Consider the following 25,417-nt stretch of genomic DNA (forward strand, 5'->3'; position numbering starts at 1 on the left):
AAAGTTAATCCATAAAAAATATCAAATCTTATAAACGTGCAGAAATGGACTGCTGATAACAATTGTTTCCATGCTTAAGTGACGAGCAGAAAAATTCAAGATCACAATCACACATCACACCAGCACATGCAAAAGTGGAATACAGAAGAGGGTATATATTAATCCTTGAAACGTATTTTATACATTTTGTAAACATAAAACGATGGAAAATATCTGAAATCCTGTCATCCATTCAAACTTTCTATCGTTAATAAGAAACTTTAAACTGTATTGGAAAGTTGTTATTGAAAAAAATCGTAATCGTGTTTATTTGTTTTTTATTATTCTAGTACATTAAATCAATGGATTTTACACACAAAAAACGAATGCACTTTATTTGGTACAGCAACACTTTTTGCATCTTTTAACTACTATCTACAGTCTACAATCCTACAATTCTGATAATGCTAGGATACTCAAAGTAGTTTCAATCTGACGTTCTGTAAGTATTGAGATAAAGTATCTTTCATGTAAACTCGTGCATAATAAAATAAATATCTTCCTATTTATTTTTAATAACGCTTTTTTGTATAAAAAAATTATAGTGCGAAATAACATGTTTGTGTAAACAAACTAAGAGTTCATAAGGCATTGTAACATATGACATATAAGGCTCAAGCAGGTTTTATACCCCATCATCATCTTTTCGTTACTCGGTATTTGAACTTTACTATACACTGATATAAATATAACCATGGTGATCAAAAATTTGTGAATGTATCATGTCGTATTAAAATTTGCTCGAAACTTCATTACTCCAGAGACAATGGTGAATTTTATGATAGTGCATCACCATCTATGAAATTTGGCTGAGCATAATTGAACCCCTGTCACTTAGCGGTCTGATATAATTTCTCTTTTTTGTATTTGTGTATATATATCCTTAAAATATCTTCATAATGAAATTAGCTATAGGCTTGAAACTGCTATGCATGGAAGGCTCAGCGAATCCTGACACGAGGTTAGTTTATACCAACCTTGTTAAACTAGATTCAAGACACTTGAATCACAGTTCTTTCTATACGAAACTTTGAATTATTCATTAAAATTAAAGACCTATCCAAGTTTTACTGTACGTCTATAAACATTTGGGTTTTTTAAGGTATGAAATTTATATGAAACTAATTTTTTATGGGAAATTGAAAAAGAGGAAAAATCTAAAATTAAAAGAATACAATATTTTTATATTTAAGCACTTATTTATCACAAAAAAATTTTTTTTTTAATAGTAATAATCAAACGTTTAAGAGCTGACTATTGACTGCTACGAAATTGGAAATTAAATAAATATTAAATATATTTATTTTATTTATATTAGTTGAACACAAATTAACAACTTGATTTGAAAAAATTGTTATATTATTTGTTTATTTATATTAAAAATTAGAATGCCTTGAAACTAATGATTTTCTCTTTTTTATATTGAATAAAAGAAATAGTAGAAAAAGGGCTTTAATTGCGAAAACAAACATACCATCCTTTTGCTTAAGGTCCAGGAGTATTATCTGGATTTTCAGGTGGGTAACGAGGAAAGCAGAGTATATGCTTATTAACAAGGCTAACTATTCTCCAGCCTGCAGGGATCGAAAGGAGAGGTTTTATTACTATCATAAACAATTTGGCCATTAAGTCTTAGGATTTATAAGGTAGGGACAAATAAGTTATAAATGAGAAAAAAAAACAGGAGTTTATATTTAAAATTATATAGGCTCTTTTGAAATAAGAACCGTTTTTCTTTCCCCACAATTCATTCAATCAAGTGGTTCCTCAAAAAATTTCGGCTCATAAAACATTAAAATTTGGTCTATACACAAACATATTTATTTCGCACTATAATTTTGTTTATACCAAAAAAGCGTTATTTAAAGTAAATAGGAAGATATTAATTTTATTATGCCTCTAGGCGGGTCAAATGGAGGTCAACTCAATATTCTCAATTGAATCAACCCTTCTCCACCATAAATTACAGTCTTTTCAAATATAAGGTTAATTCTCTTCTGAAATTTACATTACTGTGTACTGTGTAACACATCATCCACTTACAGTATTATGTATTCTTTAAAAGATGGAAAACTTTCACAAATGTTAAAATCTACAAAGTAAAAACGTTGAGCCGCTGACTAATTTGTTTTAAGCGCTTTAAAAACAGATTTTCTTGATAAGTAGAAAGTGGAATTCTTAAATAGTTTAAGGTTGGGGTTAAGCTTTTAATATCTTCAAAATTTATTCAAATTTCAGTTGCATTTAAAAGATTTTAGAAAAGATTTATATTTTAGAAACCTATAATGGACCAATAGATACGTTTAATATTAATACATAAATACATTTTAAATAACATCTTATGCAAATAAGATAAAAAACTAATAATTATTTAATATGATAGTTAATTTAAGAATAATAATATTAAAAATAATTTTAACATAATTCCATTACTATTTATGGCCTAGAGGCCATGAAAAATTAAAAATTGATAGATCCCTTTTGAATAGCGTTCATGTAAATCAATTATAATGGAAAACATTAATTTAAACACATTAAATTTCAGTAAATTACCACTGTGTTACAAAAATACTTGCATCTAAAAATGTAAGCGGGACTATATAATCTGGTCGCATTCAATTTATGATTTGAAATTAAAAAAAAAAAATTGTGCTGCTATTTTTAAAAGGAACGCGCTGTGAGTAACATCTCTTAAATGTGGCTCTGATGACGAAACACACCTAGTAGCCACTTACAAAATTCGATTGGGAAACATTACTATAAAAGCACAACAAAAGTTTTGAAACACGTCATAGTTACGAATTTACATACCTACAAAAGACAGCAGGAATGTTTAGTGTATATTGATGCCACTTTCTTTGATTGTTATTTTACAACGGTATTTGTTGATCTCTACGTGTTTCCTGTTCTTTATCTAACGGACGTATACAAAGCTTTTTGGACAACAGCTGGTCTTTATTTAGGGAGTTTTTAAAAGTCTAACAGGACTTTTCTTAAACCCTTTAGATTCTGACGTAGATTTTTACTTGTAATGGTAAAATACGAGCGTTGCTTTATGTTTAGGAAACCAAACAGATCCTCAGTGGGTAGTAATTACTAATGCAAACTAACATGTCCTTATCTAATTATACGTCTGATTCGTAGGATCGGTTATAAACTTTTTAATTTCTAAAATAAAAGTTAAATCTCTTCATAAAAGTTAGATTCAATACAAGAAATATTGTTTAGTACTGTCCAAAAAAATAAAGTGGTACCACACTTCTCCATGGTTCCTTGTGCCATTACCATCAAACATTAATGATAAACCCTTTTACGTGGTTTCCTGATACAAATTAATCGCCTTAGTATTATAGTATTTTAGGAAATTAATTTTCTACTTTGACAATAAAAGTTTGGCAGTTTAGTAATTTTTCATATCATGTCACTACAGGAAATCAGACGGTCAAAAATTTTTAATTGAAATAACCACCCCCCCCCCCCCCCACCCCCCCCCCCCCCCACCCCCCCCCCCCCCCACCCCCCCCCCCCCCCACCCCCCCCCCCCCCCACCCCCCCCCCCCCCCACATTTAGACGTTTCACCTACCTACAAAATGGTTAGGTCACATGCATGGCTGGTTTGCACTAGCACACTATAGCTGACTGCATTTATTTTCCAATACATCCTCCAGTGTATAATAGAAAAGTAAAATCAGATATTTTTTAACAAACTCATATACAAAATTTATATTTATAATAGATGCTTTAGTATCTCAACATTAACAGTGTGATACAGAGTAAGTAGATCATTTTTTGAAAGAAATATGTAATATAATCTCAGTGTTATATTCGCATGTTCCAGGATGACTAAGGATGACAATCACTGTGAAGAGTTGCTGGAAAGTTTTGCTTTGGTGTCTGCCAACTACACGTTCTGTGCAATACGTTTTGCTCGGCCTATAAGACTCTGCCAGTTTTGTGTAGAAAAATACTTAAGTGTTGAATCAGTACATTCGGACATTCTAACTGTGAGTGCAATTTACTTACTTGAATAGTATGGTTCATAACTTAGTTTTTACTAACTATTCATAAACTCTTTTGGATCTACAACTGATAAAGTTCTCACTCACCCAATGTCTTACACATAGAATACATAGAATTTTTACACAAGTTCCTATGCTCTCATCCACAACATTACTAATTTCAATTCACAAGCCAGTGGCGTAGATGAGGGGGGATCCAGGGGAACGGAACCCTCCCCTCACCGAATCTGTAGAGGAATTGTAAAAATTCTGTACGTATAATTTGTTTTCAAATCTGTTCAAGAAATAACGTGGTTATGCATCTTATATCCCTCTGTTTTCTACTGCAAAGTTGAGGGTGATATGAGACTGTCTTAGTTATATAGAGGACTTTCATCACCGCTTGCCAATTAAGATCTCAAAGTTCTCATACTCGGAAATGACCTTGTCTCTTTTCTCTCGTTTCTAGTTAACATAGTTTGTTCTGATATGAAGGTCTAATAGTTGTGGAATATCTGACATGGCTGAGCAAGAAATCTGTACAATATGGTTCAATCTAGATGTTTCTGATGTCGAAACAATGTACACAGTCCATTTTGAGTTTCTAAATCACGAATTTGTTGTATCTCTTTTGCATTTTTTTTTTTTTTTTTTTTTTTTTTTTTTTTACGTACCGGTACATGACTTCTGATTAGTAGAGTCAAGTTATGAAAGCGTCAGATTTCAAACTCTGCACTAAGTGGAAGGTGAACTGGAGTAAACTCAACACACATAGTTATGTGTACTATTGTAGAGTTCAGAAAAGTGTTGTACATAATAAAAAAAACTTTTGGATGAGAGTTATGAAATTCTTGTATCCAAAACAACTAAGCATTTGTATAAAACACCAAATTTAGTAGTTTACATCTTCTTTAAAATTTGTCACACATAAATTCAGCTGTACCTAGGGTGTACCACCACTACGACTACTAATTACTAGGTGCACCACAGAATTCTATTCTTGATCCAACTATTTTCATATAAAAAAATTATATTGGCCTAGTTAACGAGCCACACATGGAAATTTTCCAGTGTTCTAAAGACATTATCTACAATAATCTGTTAATCTAGAAGTGGTTCTCTAATGAAACACTTATAGAAAGAACTCAACTGCTTGAGACGGATTGATTCTGTAACAATAACCTTTCGATGATTGTGTCCAAGACCCGAATAATATCATGATTTTTGAATGGGCTTAGTGCTGCTTTATTTTCCCGTTTTATAATTTTAGTATAATTTTTTTATGATTAGCTCAACAAAATATGTATATTTGAAGTAAGGTAGTAGGTATTAAGTTATGAAATAGTCAATAAAAATAATTTTCAGTTATGATTACAATTATAAAACGTTAATTGAGAATACATATTTGAACTTTGCAGCTTGAAGACGAGGAAGGAGAGCAGTGCAAAGCGAAACTTCTCAATCTGGACAGGCTACAAGTTGTGGAGGCTGGATTTAACTATGTTACTGGTTTATGGCAGCGGGCAAGTTGTAACAGTGAGTAACCAGAAATTCAATTCAATTCAAAACAACTTTATTCACTTAGCATATACAAGAATAGTGTCAGGATTTAATTCACGTTCTTACTAGATTAGAAAAAAAAAACAACAAGAATACATAACAAAAACACGAGCTATATCATGGAAATAGAAAAATTTTAAAATACAATTTATTGTTACAGTTGTTAAAAGGTTACAATTAGAACAGTTAACATTAAAATTAAAAGTCACAACTTAAACAGTTACAAGTAAAACAGCATTTGGCATAAAACTGTTAATTATGGAGTACTCTGTTTTAATGCAATGTGCAAATTATAGGGTTAGCACAATTACCTAGTATTCCAACAGCTAAAGTATTCATCGATTTTTGAATAGTGAGGTTTTCATAATTTTTGAGAGGACTAATGTAGCATATTAACGGATCATAAAATGTGTAACTGAAAACTCATTTTTCTTATTTTATTTGTGAAGTGCCTTCAAGACTGTTAAAAAGTAAAAAATTCAAAAATACATAAAATTTAGTATTTTTTCAAAATATTTGCAATGATGTATAGTGCCACTTTATGTTTCTTTTATAATTATGAAATGTTACATTTTGAATTATATAAATTGATAATGATTACAGAGTGTTTCGAGACCGACTCTCAGGGTAACCCAACAAAAGAACTGAATGAGAAAACTAAGAAGATTCTGCAACTTAGTAACGACACCCAAACTTGTATAGAAGAACACCATAATGACACTTACCCAGCCTTCTACGACCCAGAAGTTTGCACTGTGTGCAAAGTAAGTATATAATCCAGCAATACTTCCAGTAAAACTCAGGTAACATAGTTATGTTCTACACATAATGATGATATGTATGTATTTTTTTATAGGTACTTACTTGTTGATCGTTTGACTAAAGAGTGCATTTCTGTTTAGAAGTTTGAGTGTAGGAACATTTAGTCGTGTACAAGGAGAAAAATCAGCTGAATATGGGGTCTATTGCTTGAGACAGGTTGAGCTTTTGTGTACAAGAGCATTATGAGGAAGTTATGAGTTTGATACATCTGTGATGTCTTTTGATGACTAGTATCTCATAATAAATGTAAAACTTTCTTAAAAACATGTGTGACAAAATTTAACACACCGATCGTGATGTCTCTACATCAAAATGTGATGAATATGTTAAAAATGTGTGATAAGAAATTAGTACTGTCATATGAACAGACTTCACCCCTTCACGGTTATATATCACCATTGCATAAAAATGTGCTATTTACTTAATATTATGCACCGTTATATTGTTCCTATTTATTCTGTTGTCTGTCATAATATTATCTAAAAAGCATTTCTATGACTACCACGAACTGTGCATTAGTTCTTCTGCTGCCGTTTTCTACTAGATGTCAGCACTTCCTTGGTCCTCTGGCATGACTTTTTGCACCTTGGTGAGTTCGCTGTAGTCGCAGCTACCGTGTGTTGTTGCATGTCACCAGTCCTGGAGTATTTTATGGTTTTATGTATAGTGTTTATTGTACCATGGAAGTATCTGACATACTTCGTTTGCAATGATGACATGGACAGGAATAGTGAAAAGAACTTAGTGGTTGATATGTTTTTTACAGTTTTTAGACACTAAAAATAACTTTTCTATTACAAAGTATATATTTACACTGTACAAACTTGTCTCTGTAAAAGACAGCAAAATATCAGCAAAACAACATTATTTTAGGTATTAAAAATACATTAAGAAGTTAAAATAAAGTAAAATATTCAAAGCTACAGTGTATGTTTTATTTTTATGTTTATTACAGGGAATAGATAGCACTCCTAAATATTTTTTTAATAGAGCTTGTATGCTTTTAACAAAAGTTTAACATCAATATTTATCAATTAATTATCAACAGATTACTTGAAGGGAGGGAATCCTTATGTTTCCTTCGTTTGACACTTAGAATTATCAGTCCATCCAAGCACTACACATAATGTAAATTTTCCAAATGATAATATCTGTCTTAAACTATAAATATTTCTGACAAATTACAATTAATTGGTCAATAGACAATAGACAATAGACAAATATTTATTGTACAATACGTTTTCTGGTATCACAATGTAATAAAAACTGGTACATAGTCAATGATTAAAAAACTACATAACTAAACTTATTCTAAAAACATTATTTTCATACTTATAAAAAAATAACTTTTGACACATTGATCTATAAAACATAAAAAAGAAACATTGATTAAATCTAAGGCTAAAACCTATTGTAGATCTTTTGAAGATATATTTTAACTATTCGTTATCATCATAAACCATCTTCAAAGAATTCATTTATACTATAATATGTTTTTTTTGACAAAGTACTTCTTTTTAATTTTTTAGTAAATGTAGATAAGGGAAGTTTTTTTATATGCCTGTGGAATATTATTATATAATTTCAAACCTAGATAAAGAGGACTAGTTTCAAATTTTTTTAGTTTATGTGCCGGATATTGAAACAAATTACAATTTCTTGTGTGGTATCTATGATTAAATTTGTATTTTTCAAATTGATCAGGATTCTTATGTACTAATTTAAGCATTTCAAAAATGTATATACATGGCAAAGTAAGGATGTTAAATTTTTTAAATAACGGTTTACATGTTGTTCTTGAGTTGCAATGAACCTATTGTTCTAATAATTGACTTTTGACTAATAAAGAGTTTTTGCACATCTGAGCAGTTACCCCACAAAGTAATTCCATAACTCAACATCGAGTATACATGGGCATAATATACAGCTAAACCAACTTCCAAAAGATGTTATTCGAACTAGTATACTCAAAGCATATCTGGTTGAATTAAGTTTCTTATTTAACATATTGATATGGTTGGAAAAATTTAATTTAGTGTCTAAATGTATGCCTAAAAATTTTACTACTACGTGTGTATTATTACTAAACCCTTTACAAAAATTATCATTTCTTAATTTAAAGCGTAATGTATTAGTCTTGTCTCGATTTAACAACAGACCGTGAGTAAGGAAAATTTTGTGAAGTTTGTCAATGACATCTTTGGTGTAAAGTTCTAAGTCACTTAACATTTTCCGTCTAATAAAGCAGTTGTAATCATCTGCATATAAAAAGAGGCTACAAACTTCTTTAGGAAGGTAATTTGGCAGGTCATTGACATAGATAATGAATAACAATGGGCCTAATATTGACCCTTGGGGTACACCATGTTTTACATCTGCCCAATTAGAATAAATATTTTCCTGAATTTTATTAGTAATAACTGTCCTCTGTTTTACGGTTTAAATAAATAAGAATATAATAGTGTAAGAGCTGTGCCTTTGACACCCATTCTTCTTAACTTTGTCAGCAAAAGTGTGTGGTTTACACAATCAAAAAGCCTTAGATAAGTCACAGAAAACTCCTGCAGTGTAACTTGACTCATCCAAGGCTTCAATGGTACTGTTTTAACGAAAGAGAAAAGAGCTGCTTGTGTACTAGAATTTTTTCTAAAGCCATACTGCTCTTTACATAATTTGTTATTCGATTCTAAAAAGTCCAAAAAGTCTGCTATGGATAATTTTTTCATAAATTTTTGAAATCGAACTTAGAAGAGAAATTGGTCTATAATTGTTTATTTCACTACGTGAACCCTTTTTGTGTATTGGGTGAATTTCTGATAACTTCAATAGTTCAGGAAAAATTCCTTCACATAAGGACTTATTTATAAGTCCACTTAGTACATCAGAGATTGTATCAACAGACCATTTAAGTATCTTATTAGGGATCTCATCCCATCCACTTGAACTACTGTTGCTCAGATTTAAAATTATATTTTTGACCTCAGTTTTGTTAGTGGGTGAAAAAAACTTGCAACTCAATGTCATTTTGTTCACATGTAAAGATAATGTGAAGGGGTAATGTGACAGGAACTTTTGGAACTTTTAATATCTCTACTATATTTGTATATTGGATTGTTGAAAAGTTTAGCTACAGATATCGGGTCATCTATCTCTTTATCTCTGGTCATCATATATAAACTATAAATAAACATATAACAAATAAACACATATATATGTGTGTGGGTGTGTTTTTACATCATTTGTTAGCTTTGTATTTTTAAATTACTAAGTTTTTTTTTTTCGAAAGCTATGTGCTTGGCCTGTGTTCGATATATTTTTGATAACATACCAGTCACTTTATACTACTGGTGTATTAAAGAACCAATATTAAATTTATTCAATACTTTGGCCTGCTTTGTTATTGTAAATGACAATAAGATTGTTCCTCTATCAAGGACCCTCAAGAGCCTTATTAGAATCGTTTTACTGCCCTTCCTTGTGTTTATATGTCCATCTGTGTGATAACTGTTGATAAAAAGATCTCTTAAACTTGGGATGTAGTTTCCTGTTGGTCCAAGAAAGAACTGTGTTGATTTTGGGGTCGAAAGGTAAAAAGGGAAGTTGGTCCGACTGTTGTTTGTCCATGTGATTACTCTCTCATTGTGTTTTATCAGTTCCTTTTCACACTGTGTTGTAACTGTTTATTAATATAAAAAAACTTTGTGAGTATGTATGAAATATGTCATGTTTTAAGACAACATTCAAGTGTGCACTTGGCCAGTAACACTCCACTTGGGAGTAAAAGCATTCCAAAGTGTTACTCGAAATATAGAACTATGCATTTATCAGTAGATACCACCACCATACAAAACTAGGATTGGTACATGGGCACTACTGTGATAACTGAAGTTCCAAAATACTCTGCTAGATGTTACAATACATCAGTAAAAATATTAATTCTCAGTATGACAATTTCAAGGCTTTCTCACATGGGGCTATGTGACTAGCCATTGCATATTATAAAAGTGGATTATACTTACTTACTTACTCTTACTCCCATGGCCATGGATACCCTAGGTGGTATAATTTGGCCTCGCCAACCAGCTGCCTCCATCTCTCCCTGTCTTCACAATCCCCCTGACCCGCTCTCAATTTCCACAAGTCCTTCTCCACCTGGTCCTTCCAGCGATTTTTGGGTCTACCTCGAGGTCTTCTTCCAACTGGATTGTGTTTCCAAACCTCTTTAATCAATTTATCATCCTCCCTCCTCATCACATGGCCTGCCCACCGAAGTCTCCTGCTCTTTGCTTCTCCTACAGCGTCTGGAGATTGAAACATCTCTCTGATTTCTTGGTTGTGCCTGATTCTCCATCCATCTCCATCTCTAATAGGTCCAAAAATTTTCCTCAAAATTTTATTCTCGAATGTAACCAATTTCTTTTCTGCCTGTTTATCTATAATCCATGTCTCTGCTCCATAAAGAAGAACTGGTCTTATAACAGTCTTATATATTCTTAATTTTGTTTTGTAAGACAGTAATTTTGATTTTAAAATATAATTTAAAAGTGGATTATAGTAAAATAAAATGTTACATGTTTGAAATCTGTTGGCTATTGTTTTGTTTGTATTTTTTTAACAGAAATTTCAATTGCAAAGATTGAAAGTGCATGTATGACAGTTTTAAAAGATAAATGTATTTCCCAACCTTCCGTAAATTTCAGTGACATTCTTCTACCATTAAAAAATTATGAATTGCAAACCATATTTTTCTACATAGTACTTTTATAATTTATTAATTTTTGGTCTTTACAATTAGTTATAAATTTGATTCTAACTAGCTATTTTATCATGTTTTTTTATATTTTTTTTACATATGTTTTTCTGTAAGCAGTAACTGATGATGCTTTAACCGGCAAAAGCGTTTTTATAATAAATTAAAAATGTGGAAAAATAAAAAATTTCTTTTATTTTAACATTACTAACAGGCTTACTCTGGGCTGTTTCAGACCAATATTAATTATGGTCTAATTGTCTGGGGTGGTTCTTCACAATCACAGGAAATATTTCTGGTGCAAAAAAAACTGTGTCATAGCATGAGCTACTAAACTTGAACATTGTAAAGAATTATTTATAAACCTCAGAATTAATACTTTGTTTTCTTTGTTTTTTGTTACTGCAGAGGCATTATTGAATGTTTGTTATATTTAAAAAATTACCCTGAGAAAGTTCAATTAAGAAATGAAATACATTCTTATGATACTAGGATCAGTTGTCTTGTTGATGTACCATCTCATAGGTTAAACCAAAGTGTTAAAAGTCATTTGATCATGTCTTGCAGGTTATTTTCCTCTCACTGTAAGGCAGTTAAGCTACTTCAAGTTTAAAAACAAAATTAGTCCATTTTTTCTTAAACAAGCATTTTACTCAATTAGTAAGTTTGTATCTAAACAATGGACTGAAGAAGACTGCTGGTCATAAATCCTAATGTTGCCTATAATTGTGACATGCCATTATACATTTTTAATTAAATGTCTCTTTGGTGAATAAATATTCTATTCTATTCAAAGACCTGTAAATTATACTTCATTTGAAGGCCTATGAGTTAATTTTAATGTTGAGTGGTCTTGATTTTCTTTTTTCCTGTTTCTAGTTGAAAATCTGGGTGTGTTTTCCAGATGTGATTTTTTTTTATGAATATCTCTTACACTCAACCCCACCTAATATGCCTAATAAAATGGTGTATTGTGATTGAAAGGCAAGTGTGTGACTAATAGTAGTATAACTCGTTGAAGTATCCTTTAAAAAAAGTTACTAGTATAATATACATTATTTTTCCAGAAATACTATGTAGAACTGAACTCTTTCTACGACTCCCAGAAGGAAGACGGATTCTGTATGGACATTGTCGATATGATGAACACTACCAGGTCGCAGTGGAGCACAGGTCTCCGTTGTTGCGTGGACCGCAAGCAGCCAGAGTGGGTGTTCCTCGTGTCCACTGCAGTGTTCACTTGCCTACCACTCGTCTTCTACTTGGCCGCCTACATGTTTGTCACCAGCAAGGAGCAGACCGTCCTGAGGCGTGAGTTTCTTGCAGACATATGAGTACAGTAGATTTACGAACAACTAAATGGTTGGTAGAAAAATTAATGCATTTTTGTTCCTACAAATTTGTCTTCACTATCTACAGAAATAAACTTAGACTCCAGTAATATCAAAAGTAAGGTACAGCTCAGACAGTGCATACATAATTCATAAGTTTGAGAACTACTACTATTATTTATTACAGGATAGGATGAAAGTTAGGTGTGCAATGTATAAATTTTACTATGGAAAATTATCAAAAATTATTCCCTGACAGAACCATTTCTAAATTTTGCACTCCAAAATCTTACAGTGAAACACACTCGTTATTTTTTAAAGTGGATGATGAATAAGTGATGAATTGGTTCCATTTCTTATAACCCTTTCAGTGCCAATGTCTGTACAGCATTGACGTCATCAATTTTCTTATAAATGCTGAGTTCTGTATAGTACGGACAGCTGCAGGATTATCCAAAATATATCTGGATGTTGCAATGTTCGATACTCTTGCTTACAATCGATGGATTGTTTGTTTATTTACGTTTTGTATTTTGGTAGTCCTGGCCTTCAAAATCAAAATCAAATCATTTATTGTCAGGACACTACAATAGTGTATAACAACGTCAACAAGTTATAACATGTGAAACTAGTTAAAGAAGCATACTATTACTAGCATTGTAAAATTCATTTTTTTTTATGGAGGTTTCAAACCTAGGCCTAGATAAATATTTTTTATATGTTCAGGTAAAGCATTGTACAATTTGATTCCCAGATACCTAAAGCTACTTTGCGTGCTTGTGTATTTACACTTCATCAGCAACAGATCATTCCTATTTCTCGTAAAATAGTTATGGTTATCACTAAGGCTAAACAAGGTCATTCAAGTTATCTTTAACATACATCAAAACACTTAATACATAAACGGATGGCAGGGTAAAATATTAAACCAAGCTTTACAGTGATCTCTGTTAGATACACCGGCAATCAATCTAACAGCCCTTTTTTGCAGAATAAAAAATTTTGTTGCATACTGTGTATTGCTCCATAAGGTGATTCCATAAGTGATAAAGCTATGAACATAAGCATAGTATACAAACAATAAATTAATCAGTTGAAATTGTGCCCTTTAATGCCCTAATTAAGAAAACACCTTTAGCAGCTCGAGAGGCTATATAGTTAATATGATCATGCCACTTGAGATTCGACTGAACATATATTCCAAGAAACTTTAATACTATTACACTACTTTTACTGTACAAATTAAGAGGTAGGTCCTGAACTTTTCCAATATTTATGCAAAGTTTATTTGCAGAACACCAATCCAAGACAGTAGAATTCTTATCGCTAAGTTTATTTACATTGTCCAAGGCTGATTCAGTACTAACCAACAGCCCCAAGTCATCTGCAAAGAGATAAGTATTTACACAGCTGTCATTTAGATTTTCCTGGGAGATCATTAATATAAAGAATAAATAATGTTGGCCCCATATTGAGCCTTGCGGCACTCCAAAGTTAACAGGTTTAGTTACTGAATATGAAGCCATTTAAATATACACATTGTGACCTATTTGTCTGATAAGAGTTAAAAAAATCTAAAACTAATTGATTAAAACCATAAAAAATTTCAATTTATTGACTAGAATACTATGTTCAACCAGTATCAAAGGCCTTTGAAAGGTCATAACTTCTAAAATTAACAACATTTTTTTTGTTCAAGGCCATCAAAACAAGCACTTACAAGAGCCTGTACCGCTTTTATGGTACTGCGATTAGAACGGAAACCAAACTGACAGTCACTGAATAACTTATTTGACTCTAAATAAGCCACAATCTGCCCATGTACCAACGCGCTCAAAGACCTTCGACACAGCTGGAATAATAGAAATAGGTCTATAGTTTGCAATGCTTGTCCATAGGACCTTTCTTATGAACAGGAATAACCTTACTAATCTTAAATATATCAGGATAAGTTCCACTATTAATACATTCATTAAACAAGTAAAGTCAAGACCTCACAAATATATTCGGCAGCAGCTTTTAGTACATGTGCATTGATACCAAAAAAACATCCAAACATGTTGCTATTGCATAGGCTAAGAATAGCTCCATAGGTTTCCTCCACCTTAAATTTCCTTAAAACTAAAGTTAAAATTTATAGTCTCTGAGTTACAGGACTTGTCCAAGATAATAAAAATAAATCATAGGTACTATTACCAATGTTTTTACAAGTATCTTCCACAGAAGAGACAAAAAAATCATTAAAAGTGTCAGGACTGAGAAAATGAGACTTGGGAACTGGCCTGCTGTTGACTTTGGCTGACTTTTTTATTATGCCCCAAGCAGCTTTGCTTTTATTTTTGGATCTATCTATTACACTATTGTTTATGACAAAGTTTAGCTCTGTTTTTATCTCACGTTTGTACACTGCTTTGAGACTTCTATATTTTGCCATTACATCCTTCTTATCCTTAATTGTATTTTGAGTAATAAAATATAACCTAACCAGCTCAGACTTAAGTTTAACAAGACCATCATGATACCATCTAGTACATGAACTTTTAGCTTTTAATTTAATTTTTAAATTGGAGCAGCACAATTTAAGGCCCATAAAAAAAAGGTCAAGAAACATTTTAAACTTTACATTGATACTTAAATTAAGGCTATATACATCTAACCAGTTAATTTGGCTAAGATAATGCACAAAAAAGGATACCCCAGACAAGCTCAAAGGTCTAATTAAGTGTTTTAATATGAGACTACTTCCCGTCGATCCATCAGTCTCGATATCCGCAACAAAGAAGATGATGTTGTGATCAGAAGCAGGATTATGGAGCACCGACGATTGTCCTCTATCAGGATGTAGGGAAGTTAGTAGGTTATCAATGCAGCTACCCGCAGTTCCATAAGAGTTAGTATTTTGGCCTCGTCATATCCGACACAGTCACATTCAATCCAAAACTATCAATTAAGTTTAATAGTTCATGGGTCTCTTCATTGTCTGCCATAAAGTTTACATTGAAGTCCCCAACTACAATAATGTTCATTTTGATGCAGTATAAAAAAAGCAAAAACATCATGCAACTTTTCATAAAAAGAGGCTAGACTACCAGCAGGAGATCTATAAACTGCAACAACAACCGTCTTTAACACAGGGAGCACAACAGCTGCCAACTCACAAGTCATCTCCTCCGAGTAGCCAAGAACTTGGTCCAAGATGGAGAAACTCGATACCTTGCTTGACACAAATAAGCACTCCACCGCGCAAGTGATGTTCCCTTGCAAAATAGCTTGCAACCCTAATACTCTGGAATTACCAAATGCTGACCTCAGAGGAGGCTAACCAATGCTCCGCAATGCACAAGACATCAGAATTAAGTTGGTTATTCAATAATTCAATGCTACAGAGTTTATTAGTTAAACTACAAATATTCCAAAAAGCCAATTTAAAATTATAATTACACCCAATTATTGTATTTACATCACAGGATGTAACTTTCAGGTTAGGCCTATCAACACAAAGTTTAGTTACCATTGAATTGTTATTAAGCTTTTGCTCCAGAACATCACCTAAAAGTGAAAGATCTATTTTATTGTAATTTGCCCCTTGACTGGGATCCAAAAAAGAAGGTACTGAAGCACTTTTACGTGGGGTACCTAAATCGACTCACATATGTTCCCATTGGCCAAAAGTCTGGGTCATAAACCTTGTCCCAGAGTGTCAGAGGAATCCCGATTTTTAAAAGAACTGTAGCCAGGGTACCTGGTTTTTAATTTTTGTTACTTCAAAATTACCACCATCAGAACAGTCTTGCAAGTATTATTGCCTTAGATCCTCACACTCCCATATCTTCAGAAAGTCTTTGATACGAAAATATGTTCTGTTTTTTTTCAACAATTTTTTAATTTATCACTGTTAACAGTAGCACTACCAGTCAAAAACATACATCTTTTACCCGTCCTAGGCCTACTCTGTCCGCCATTTTACGTTTTTTGTAATTAACCTCTACAAATAGGTTATTTGTATTATCCCCTTCTTGGCTCAGACGATTCGTTTTCAGGCGCCTTCAATACCAAACTCATGTGATTCGGTCTAGCATCAATGCAGACGGCCTGTTTTTGTTTTACGTTGTGTGTAATATTGTTGCCTGTTGATGGTTACAATTACATTATTTATTTGTTCTTACGTTTTATTATATTCAAGTAATTTATAAAAATTGGGACAAGATTTTTACTTTTGCAAGAATGTGAAAAAGGAGTTCATCCTACTTTCTTCAGTGCTTTTTTGTTTTTATTTTGTCTTGTACATAATGTACATATAGTTTTGAAGTGAATGTGACGTTTTCAAGAACCAAATGTTTTATTTTATGGTAAAATAGAGTGTTTGGTGTACTTTATGAGCAAAAAAAATTAATATATATATAATTTTTTACATAGAATTTTTCTTATGTATATAAAACCTCAACAATGCAGTTCCAGATGGTAGTGCGCCTAAAATCAATATATATATAAAAAAAATTCTATGTGTAAAACAAAAACTGGTAAAAAATGTGCAAATCTGACCAGTGTGAAAAATTTGCTGAACCTTAACTTTTAAGAAAAATAGGATTACCAATTGGTTTATAGACTCATTAATAGAGGTAGAATAGCACACTAATCTGAACCTAACTTGAGCGTGTGTAAACACTAGATTTTCTTATCGAAAATTTTAGATGACACAAAATAAATAATGTTTTTTAATAACTTCTTACAATTGTGTCTACTTATTTATTTTTAATTAAATATAGTTTTGAGTTTATCCATGAATGTTGAGTTAGTTTAAAGTAAAAGTACAAAAAATTTTAACTTGACAAACACTACCGCATTAGGCAAATTTCATTTTATACTGTTATACAAAAAACACTGTACCAAGAAGCTGTTTTTTAAAATTTTAAAGATTCATTTTATAAATATATAAATAAAAAATATACATATAAAACATAGGTTATCGTAATATAAGTATCATTAGTTATTTTAAGGTTTGTACAAAGACATTTAAAAACATTGTAATAGATCTTGTGTAAATACCAACCTCTCTATTCCGATTATAGGACTTTCTAAGCTTATCATACTGTAGCAAGATTATATCAGTTCTACAAAGGAGAATGAAGCATAACCTTCCAACCCCTGACAACCTCATATGTTTATCTTGAGCCCAGGAATTGGTTACCTGATATATCAATGGTTCCAGAAACCTCATAGAATCAGCTTTAGAGCTATAAATGATGATGATGAAAGTCCGCATATGTTAACTCATTTACTACCTTTTAACCTCAAATATACACATGTCCAGAGAGATAAGACAGAAAGATTATCAACTCTTTTCAGTCTGGAAACCTCAACAATGCAGTTCCAGATGGTAGTGCACCTAAAATCAATGTCTTGAGAGCCACTTTGCTATCTGTAAAAAAGGAAACATTCTTACCAAAGTAATTGAATCTCAAATTTGTATGATGACCATTACATTATTTCGGTGAACAGATCCATCCACATGTATGTTGCACTCACTTATTAGTAAGTTTCAGAATTCCACAAACTGTTCCTCCTCTTACATTAGGTTCATCTGTACACTATTCAAGGTCACATGAGAGAAGAAGTATGTCCTCCCTTTCCCCTTCCCCACACATTTTAACAGTGAGAACAATGTTCTGTTTCTGGCCATTGGACATGTATATATTAAAGGTAATAATGCAGTCAATACGTTAATATATGCGGACCTTCATCATGATCATTTATAGGTCCAAAGCTCATTATATGAGGTTTCTGGAACCATTGATATATCAGGCAACCAATTCCTGAGCTCAAGATAAACATATGAGGTTGTCCGTGGTTGGAAGGTTATATGGGCAGGCTCATACTTCATTCTCCTTTGCAGAACTGATATCCTACAACTTTGAAGGAGAACTAGTACATCAAGTAATATAATTCATGTAGGGCTTGTATTGTGATGATGTGATCTGAGGAAGCACAAAAATAGATTCACAACTTTGTCCGTGGCCTAGCGTATATGTTCTTCTGACAGCATGGAGAGTTTAAAGAGATAACAGAATTTCTTACATTTGCCATTGTTTTATGTTACAAAAGTAAAACACGTTTTGAGGATTAGAATCTATCCTCTTTAGGTGCCAAAAAAACCTAATACACAAGACTAAGCAAACACAAATCAAAATGTAATAAAGAGCTCGCCAAAGTCAAAAATTCAACTTTAGAAACAAATTGTACCTCAAATAAATTCAAACATATACAATAAGACTGCACAACAAAGGCGTACCACACATAATATGCTGTACAGACCAGAGAAGGTGAAATACTGCAAAAACCCAAAATTGGCACCTATCCCGTATCATACAGAATATTGCAAACAATAAACCATTTTGCAATAGTTGGGATGGCGGTTGACGTGTTTGGCCTTATGTCTTTGTTCTTGATCTTAAAGTCATAGTTTGTGTTAAAATTAATTGTATTGCTTGGGGTTTTTTATTGTTACTATTTGTTAACAAGGTTTCAAAGTTAATTCCTTTTTAAATATTGTTTTCCAAGGTCGTCTATTTGAACAGAAGGTTGGCAGTAGTTGAATTGTTAGTTTTATATATATATAAAACTCTATTAGTTTATGTTTGAATAAATTTATATTCTTTTATTCTTTCAATTCTGTGTATTCTTTTGGCATTATCCTATTTAATGTGATACAAAATTTTCAGACCAGCAATTTTGGACAATATAGACTTTTTTATTTTTTTTTCAACTGTTACATTTAGTGGTCTTTTTGATCCAGCGTGCCTTTATTTATTGTTTTTACAAAACTTTGTCTAAGAGTGCTTTGTGTTCTTAACACGATTTTAATGTTGTACAAGGCAAAGCAATTCTTTGTCTACTTTTATGGTCTCAATGACTCTGCACATAATCAACATATGGTCCATCATACATAATATGAATCATTTTGGATAATTAGTCATGTGAACATAATATAATAAAACCTGCTCTGTAACGTGACAATTAGTAAATTTATTGTATTTGAAAATAAATATTGACTTATAACAAGTTTAATATTTCTACAAACAAATTTTAAATTACATTATGGAATAGATTATCTAAACTCAAATTAACTTCTATAAGTGACACTATTGTATTATCAACTACGCAGATTAGTTATAAGTGTGGAAAATCCGGTTCTATTTCCATTCAAAGTGCGCAGTGAATGGAAGTGTGCTCATATGATAACAATGAATTTAATAGCTGTTTCCTACTTGAGTGTTAATGGTGTCAGATAAAATGTTTATCTAACATCAATGTATTAGTTAATATATCAGATTATTGTAACTATACCATTATCGGTTAACTAAGTCTGGGAGAACTGCATTATTATGTGAAATCAAAAGTCAATAGCTCAAGGCTTTCAACTGGATATTCACTGTAGTTAAATAAACTCAGTGTCATTATTTTTTATTTCCCGAACAAAAATGCCGGTAATGTAATTTATTCGTGCTTTCAATTCCTGATTGAATTTTTTTCGTAACCACATAAAGAAAATTAAATTCTGTTCATTAATAATTGTATTGCTTAAGAACGCCTGGATCAATTTGACTATTTTTTTGTTTTAAATGTTCACAATAATCTAACTAAAAATTTTTAATGAAAAATATATAAGACATTTTGATGATTTTTCTTAAGACAAATGAGTTATACATAAATTCAAATGCTAGTCACTTATTTTAATTTTAGGGCACATATATGTGCTGCATATATTAAACCTGATGTTATGTGCTGTATATACAGTAAATGTGATGTTTTCTTGAAAATTTGAAGTTAGCCTATATCAATTAAAAAATACACATTATACAAGTTACGATTTATTTATTACTGAAAAACTATGTTGTATGTTTTAGGTGTTTAAAAACTATATTCTAATGTCATACAACAGGTTTAGGCCATCATTTTATAACTGTTTTTATGTTAAAAAAACACTAAATAAATAAATTACTAAAGAAAACCACTTTCATACATTTGGGTTAGCTTTACTTCCAAAACAACTGTCCGAATGAGTCAGTTGCATTGAAAACTGAAGCAAGAGGTGTATCAATATGAACATTATATTTACTGTACATACATTGTCAGAAACCAAGTAGCACACAGGTGCGCTGCACATCTCTACAGACAGCATACGTAGTTTCAGAAATAAAAATTAATGAAGATTGAGGTGAAGTCATCGGCACATATTTATGCTGTTGGTCTATTTCAATACAACGACTGGCACATATTTATGTCTATGGTGACATTGGGTGTGGCTGAAATATGTACCAGCTAGTATGTATGTAAAGAAAAATTTTTGTATTGCGGGATCGAACATGTTAAGGTACTTGAAACGGGGTTCTTTTCACATTGAAGGACGAATATTTACTGTAGCTACAGAAATAAACTGGTCACTAATATGACACAATGGACCAGTTACTCCGTAACTACGACTTTGAAAAAACAAATGTGCTCAGCAAGCCCGTAATCATTACAAATGGAATTGCAAAAATGTGTTTCAGAGAGAGAAAACTTATTATTTTCCACTGATGAGAGGTACAATACTGATCGAGGGTATAAAAATTTATTCATTTTCTAGACTGAACCCAGGAAATGTGGTAACATAGCAAATAGATCAGAAAGTAAGGACACATCCTATATTGTACCTGGTTATGATATATTCATATTTTCCAAGAAAGAAAACTGAGGGTGCAAATAAGGACAGTGAGAGCTGGATGTCCTTCAAAGCATACAGATCTGTATTTTTAGCATTTTAATCTAATCATAAATATTACAGATTTAATAGTTTGTAATTTTGTTTCTGTCATGCAGACGCTACTGCACTGTACGATTGTGTTGAAGTATAGTATGAACACTTAGGTTATATGTACCTCACATATGCCTACTCCATTTTAAAGTCATCATAGGGCTCCATTTTACATCATAAGTGCTCTTACTAAGAAACCTATGCACTCAAACTAAGATTCCTCTCCACTGGCCTAATGTAACTCAAGTGCTACTGAAGTCCTTGGATCTATTCAATCACTATCAAGAACGTTGTATAGACATTTGAGTCATCTCATTGATACATATAAACACTGTTTCATTCTCCTGCTTCAGGGTCTCACTAAGCTTAAAGTCAAATGATTCAATAGTATGTTAATAGATGGGAATATCTTACAATGACCATCATGTATCTCAGGCATGCATGGTATTTGTCACACACATTTAATTAACGAAAACATATAATTCTCATCCTTAGGCATCCATAGCTACTGATGAACGTAAGAATAAACAGAATTATTTCAAGTCTCCAAACATTGCTATTCCACCTACTGAACTATGATGCAATTTACGAGTTACTCCAATTTGTGCAAAATAATTTAACCCTTTAATTGCCACAGCACTCGAGTGCCGGACTTAGTTACATAGTAAGACTCCCCAGCACCGAGTATTTTTTTCCCATTTTTAGGAGTTTTTTTACATAACACGTTATTTAAAGTTTAATAAATAGGCTAAACAATTAACAACGTTTACAAACATCTCAATTAATGTCAAATTTGTCAAATAATTACAACATATTACCACTATCTACAAATAAACATTGGAAAACTACTTGTAAAATATCAAGGTAACCATTCCCAAACTCGTGTAGAATACAAAGCATGTGGCAAGTAGTTTGAGGAATGTTGTAGATGGAGCTTATATTGGTACTGATAACTTACTTACATTAAAACATAAAACCAATATTTAATACTTTTATTATTTTGTGAGGCCTTTCGATATCAAGGATATCTTCTTCAGACACACCATTAGTTGAGCTAATCAATAATGGTTTAAACAATATTGAACAATAATGACAATTTAACAGGTTTTTACTAGTTTGCATCTCAGCTGTCAGATATCAGACATTTTATATATCTTTGTTTTACATGTACTTTTTTGTGTTGTAGGAATTGAATAGTGATTCAGAAAAATGAAAGTTTTGCCTAAAACATTGATCTATTAGAGAGCTTTTACGTGTGATCTGAAGGGTTGTTATTTCGTTTTAGTTTTTTCTCCCACAAACATGTAAATAGTCAAGTACTGTGTTATACTGCTTAAGATTGTGGCAGAGTTAGGATAGTTAATAAAAGTTTTTTTTTTATCTGTCACCACATGCAAATGTTGAGTTTATTTTAAATTTTCTAATACACTACAGCTTTTTGCTATGTAAATAATTAAATATTTGGAAAATTTAGGTCAACTCTGTTTTTCTCTTGCTGTGTTTGCTTCTCTGTAGCAATTTTGGCACAGGAAGATTAGATTAAATAACCAATAACATTTGTTTCAAAAAGATTTATTATCAAAACAATAAGATTTGATTAAAATAATCTGTTATTTCGCTTTACAATACTTGTCGTTAAAACTTGTTCCTTTCCAAGTGGGTTAAGAAACAAATTTGTTTGCCTGTTTAACTGTTGAGGAAATTTGTCAAAAACTCTTTAAGAGTTTTCTTTTCAATAGCTTAGATAGTGTTTTTGACATCATAATCTTGTCAATATCCTTCAAATTGATAAGAGTGCAATGGGGAAATGCTTACTTATATTGTTGTATATTGTTACAGAGAGCAGGCTTCAAGAGCACATCAACTCCGCCACTTCTAGCAACATGATGTGTCCAGACTGATAACGTTTATCAGGAGGAAAAGTTGGCTGAGCTGTCACTTTGTCAAACAATGATTTAGTAGTAGTCTTACGATCTACTAAGAAAAACTATCATAAATTAAATTACTAAAGAAGTAATTTCGTTTAAGCTATTAAGCTCTTACGTGTAAGTCTTTTATCACTATGTTTGTTACCAAAAGACTTAATGTGAACATTGATAATTCAAATCAATTCTGTTTAAAACCACTAACAGAATCAGTTACTTTATTTTATTACTTTACTATCTCCAAATGTTCATTGTATATGTTTGTCTAAATACAGTTTTTACTTGTTGTTTGATAATATAATGCATGTCTTTTTCTTTATTGTACATATTAGAGAGAGTTAAACAACTATAAATTTAGTTAAAAGTGATGTTTTTTAATCTTGGTCCTCGTTATAATAGATTTTCTTATGTATTAACCACATATTGTGTAACTAATCGATTATTATTGTATGTACAAAATAGTAATATACCAGACCATATGTCTGTTTAAACTGGAATAACAGGCTTCATTGAAGTTGCATGCAAGATTCCAACTTTATAAGTCATTTCATTGTCAATATGTCCTGGGAGCAGATAGATAATTAAACAGAAAAGAAATATTTTCCAGATCCTTGGCAGATGGGCAAACAGAAGAATTTTTCCAGAACCCTTAGTGATAGCTAAGCAAAATATACAAAATTCCAATTTTAAACAAAATTCATTCTCAAAATAGCAACCTGAGTGATATGCTTTGCTAACACTCAGCCAAATCCTAATGAGGAGTATGTGCCGTAATTAAAGTCTTACCGACTGATTGAATAAAGTAATTCCGTTACATATGTTACCATGTCACATGTTACAATGTCAATTGACAGTATTCAACTTTGTTTACAAAATTGTTTTTTCTATGATTTTATTGTTGCTATCAATCTATATATATATATATATATATATATATATAAATGAATGTTTGTGTGTTTGTCCTTTATGGAATCGTACACTATACGACTGATCATTATGAAAATTTGAATGTGTAAGTACTTTTCGACGGAGAAGGTTTATATGCTATACTCATGTATAAAACTTCACCACGAGGTGGCGCTGCAAAATATGAAAGTTTTCAAAGCGCCTGCACATTATAAACTGCAACTACGAGACAGTTATGTATATTAATTTGCCAAAGACTATTTGAAGGCACTAAGTTAGAATATATGTTTGTCTTTATGATAAATATATGGTTGAACTTAAAGCTTGACTGTTAGACCGCTTTATAATAAAATACATGTACGTGTATAATGGCTATATAATAAGCATACACAGATTTTCTTGATCGTGACAACAAGGCAAACTCTACATCGGTGTTAGAAATATAATGCACTTGAACCAGAAGTGCAAATTCATGGCCAAGGCTTACGTAAAGCATGCGAAGCCGCGGGAAACAGCTAGTTATATAATAAAATAGGTAATAATGAAAAAATGTTTGTTCAAACTCAGTCAGATCCCATGAAGTGAGATTCACCATCATCGAACCAAATATTGCCTAAATAGATCCTGCTTATATAGAAATGAAACTTCATGCAAATTATAAAGTCTATAAGTTTGTTCTCGAGAAATCATATGGACAGACATTTTTCTAGCCATTTTAATGACAGATTTTGCTAATGCTTAATCAGTTAATATTTGTATACAGATGTATAAAAACATTTAAGTGCTCTTTGGTTTATACTTTAATATATTGTAGGATAAATAGTCTAAGCTAGAAATTATGTTAAGTAATGTTATCATTTTGTATCTTACCTGTTAACTAATTAGTAGAATTCTAGGTTATAGTATTTGAATGGGAAAATGTATATTATAAGTATATTATTGTTGTTAACTTAGATTAAGGAAGTTCGGTATGTCAAATGAGTAATGGAGGAATAATCGTGAAAGATAAGAGAGAAAGATTTGTCTGTGATAATAAGCAGAAGCTGTGACTTCTTTTTTCTACTGTAGGCTGTAAGTCAAAGTCGATATAAGGTAAATTAAGATTCACTTATTCCAATAAGTAAAACATCTACTTGTAGTGTAATATTAATAGTCGTAAAAATTACTTTTCTGTCTAAACAAGGAAAATATCAATATCAAGGAGTTTAATCATATATTACAGTATTACATTTTCTGCTGTATAAAATATAACCATCTAGATGTACAAAGGTATATTTTTTTTTTTTTTTTT

At 31.6% G+C, this 25,417-nt stretch overlaps 1 protein-coding gene across 1 annotated transcript; it reads left to right on the plus strand.

Annotated features, from left to right (window-relative positions):
- Window positions 1-971: 971 nt before the first annotated feature.
- On the plus strand, window positions 972-23,924 carry LOC124358123 (osteopetrosis-associated transmembrane protein 1-like). Its single transcript, XM_046810416.1, has 6 exons — window positions 972-1,000; window positions 3,879-4,044; window positions 5,457-5,574; window positions 6,202-6,362; window positions 12,238-12,481; window positions 23,135-23,924. Exons 1-6 carry the CDS (start codon window positions 972-974, stop codon window positions 23,194-23,196), a joined length of 780 nt encoding a protein of 259 aa, XP_046666372.1. The 3' UTR covers window positions 23,197-23,924.
- Window positions 23,925-25,417: the final 1,493 nt, after the last annotated feature.

Source organism: Homalodisca vitripennis, chromosome 3 (assembly GCF_021130785.1).
Source record: "Homalodisca vitripennis isolate AUS2020 chromosome 3, UT_GWSS_2.1, whole genome shotgun sequence".
NCBI classification, from domain to species: domain Eukaryota; kingdom Metazoa; phylum Arthropoda; class Insecta; order Hemiptera; family Cicadellidae; genus Homalodisca; species Homalodisca vitripennis.

Excerpts from the sequence above, each read along its gene's own strand:
- LOC124358123 (XM_046810416.1), top strand. The coding sequence starts at position 972 with ATGGAAGGCTCAGCGAATCCTGACACGAG. Across the intron at positions 1,001-3,878 it reads TCAGCGAATCCTGACACGAG|GATGACTAAGGATGACAATC; the intron begins GTTAGTTTATAC and ends CGCATGTTCCAG. Across the intron at positions 5,575-6,201 it reads GCAGCGGGCAAGTTGTAACA|AGTGTTTCGAGACCGACTCT; the intron begins GTGAGTAACCAG and ends TAATGATTACAG.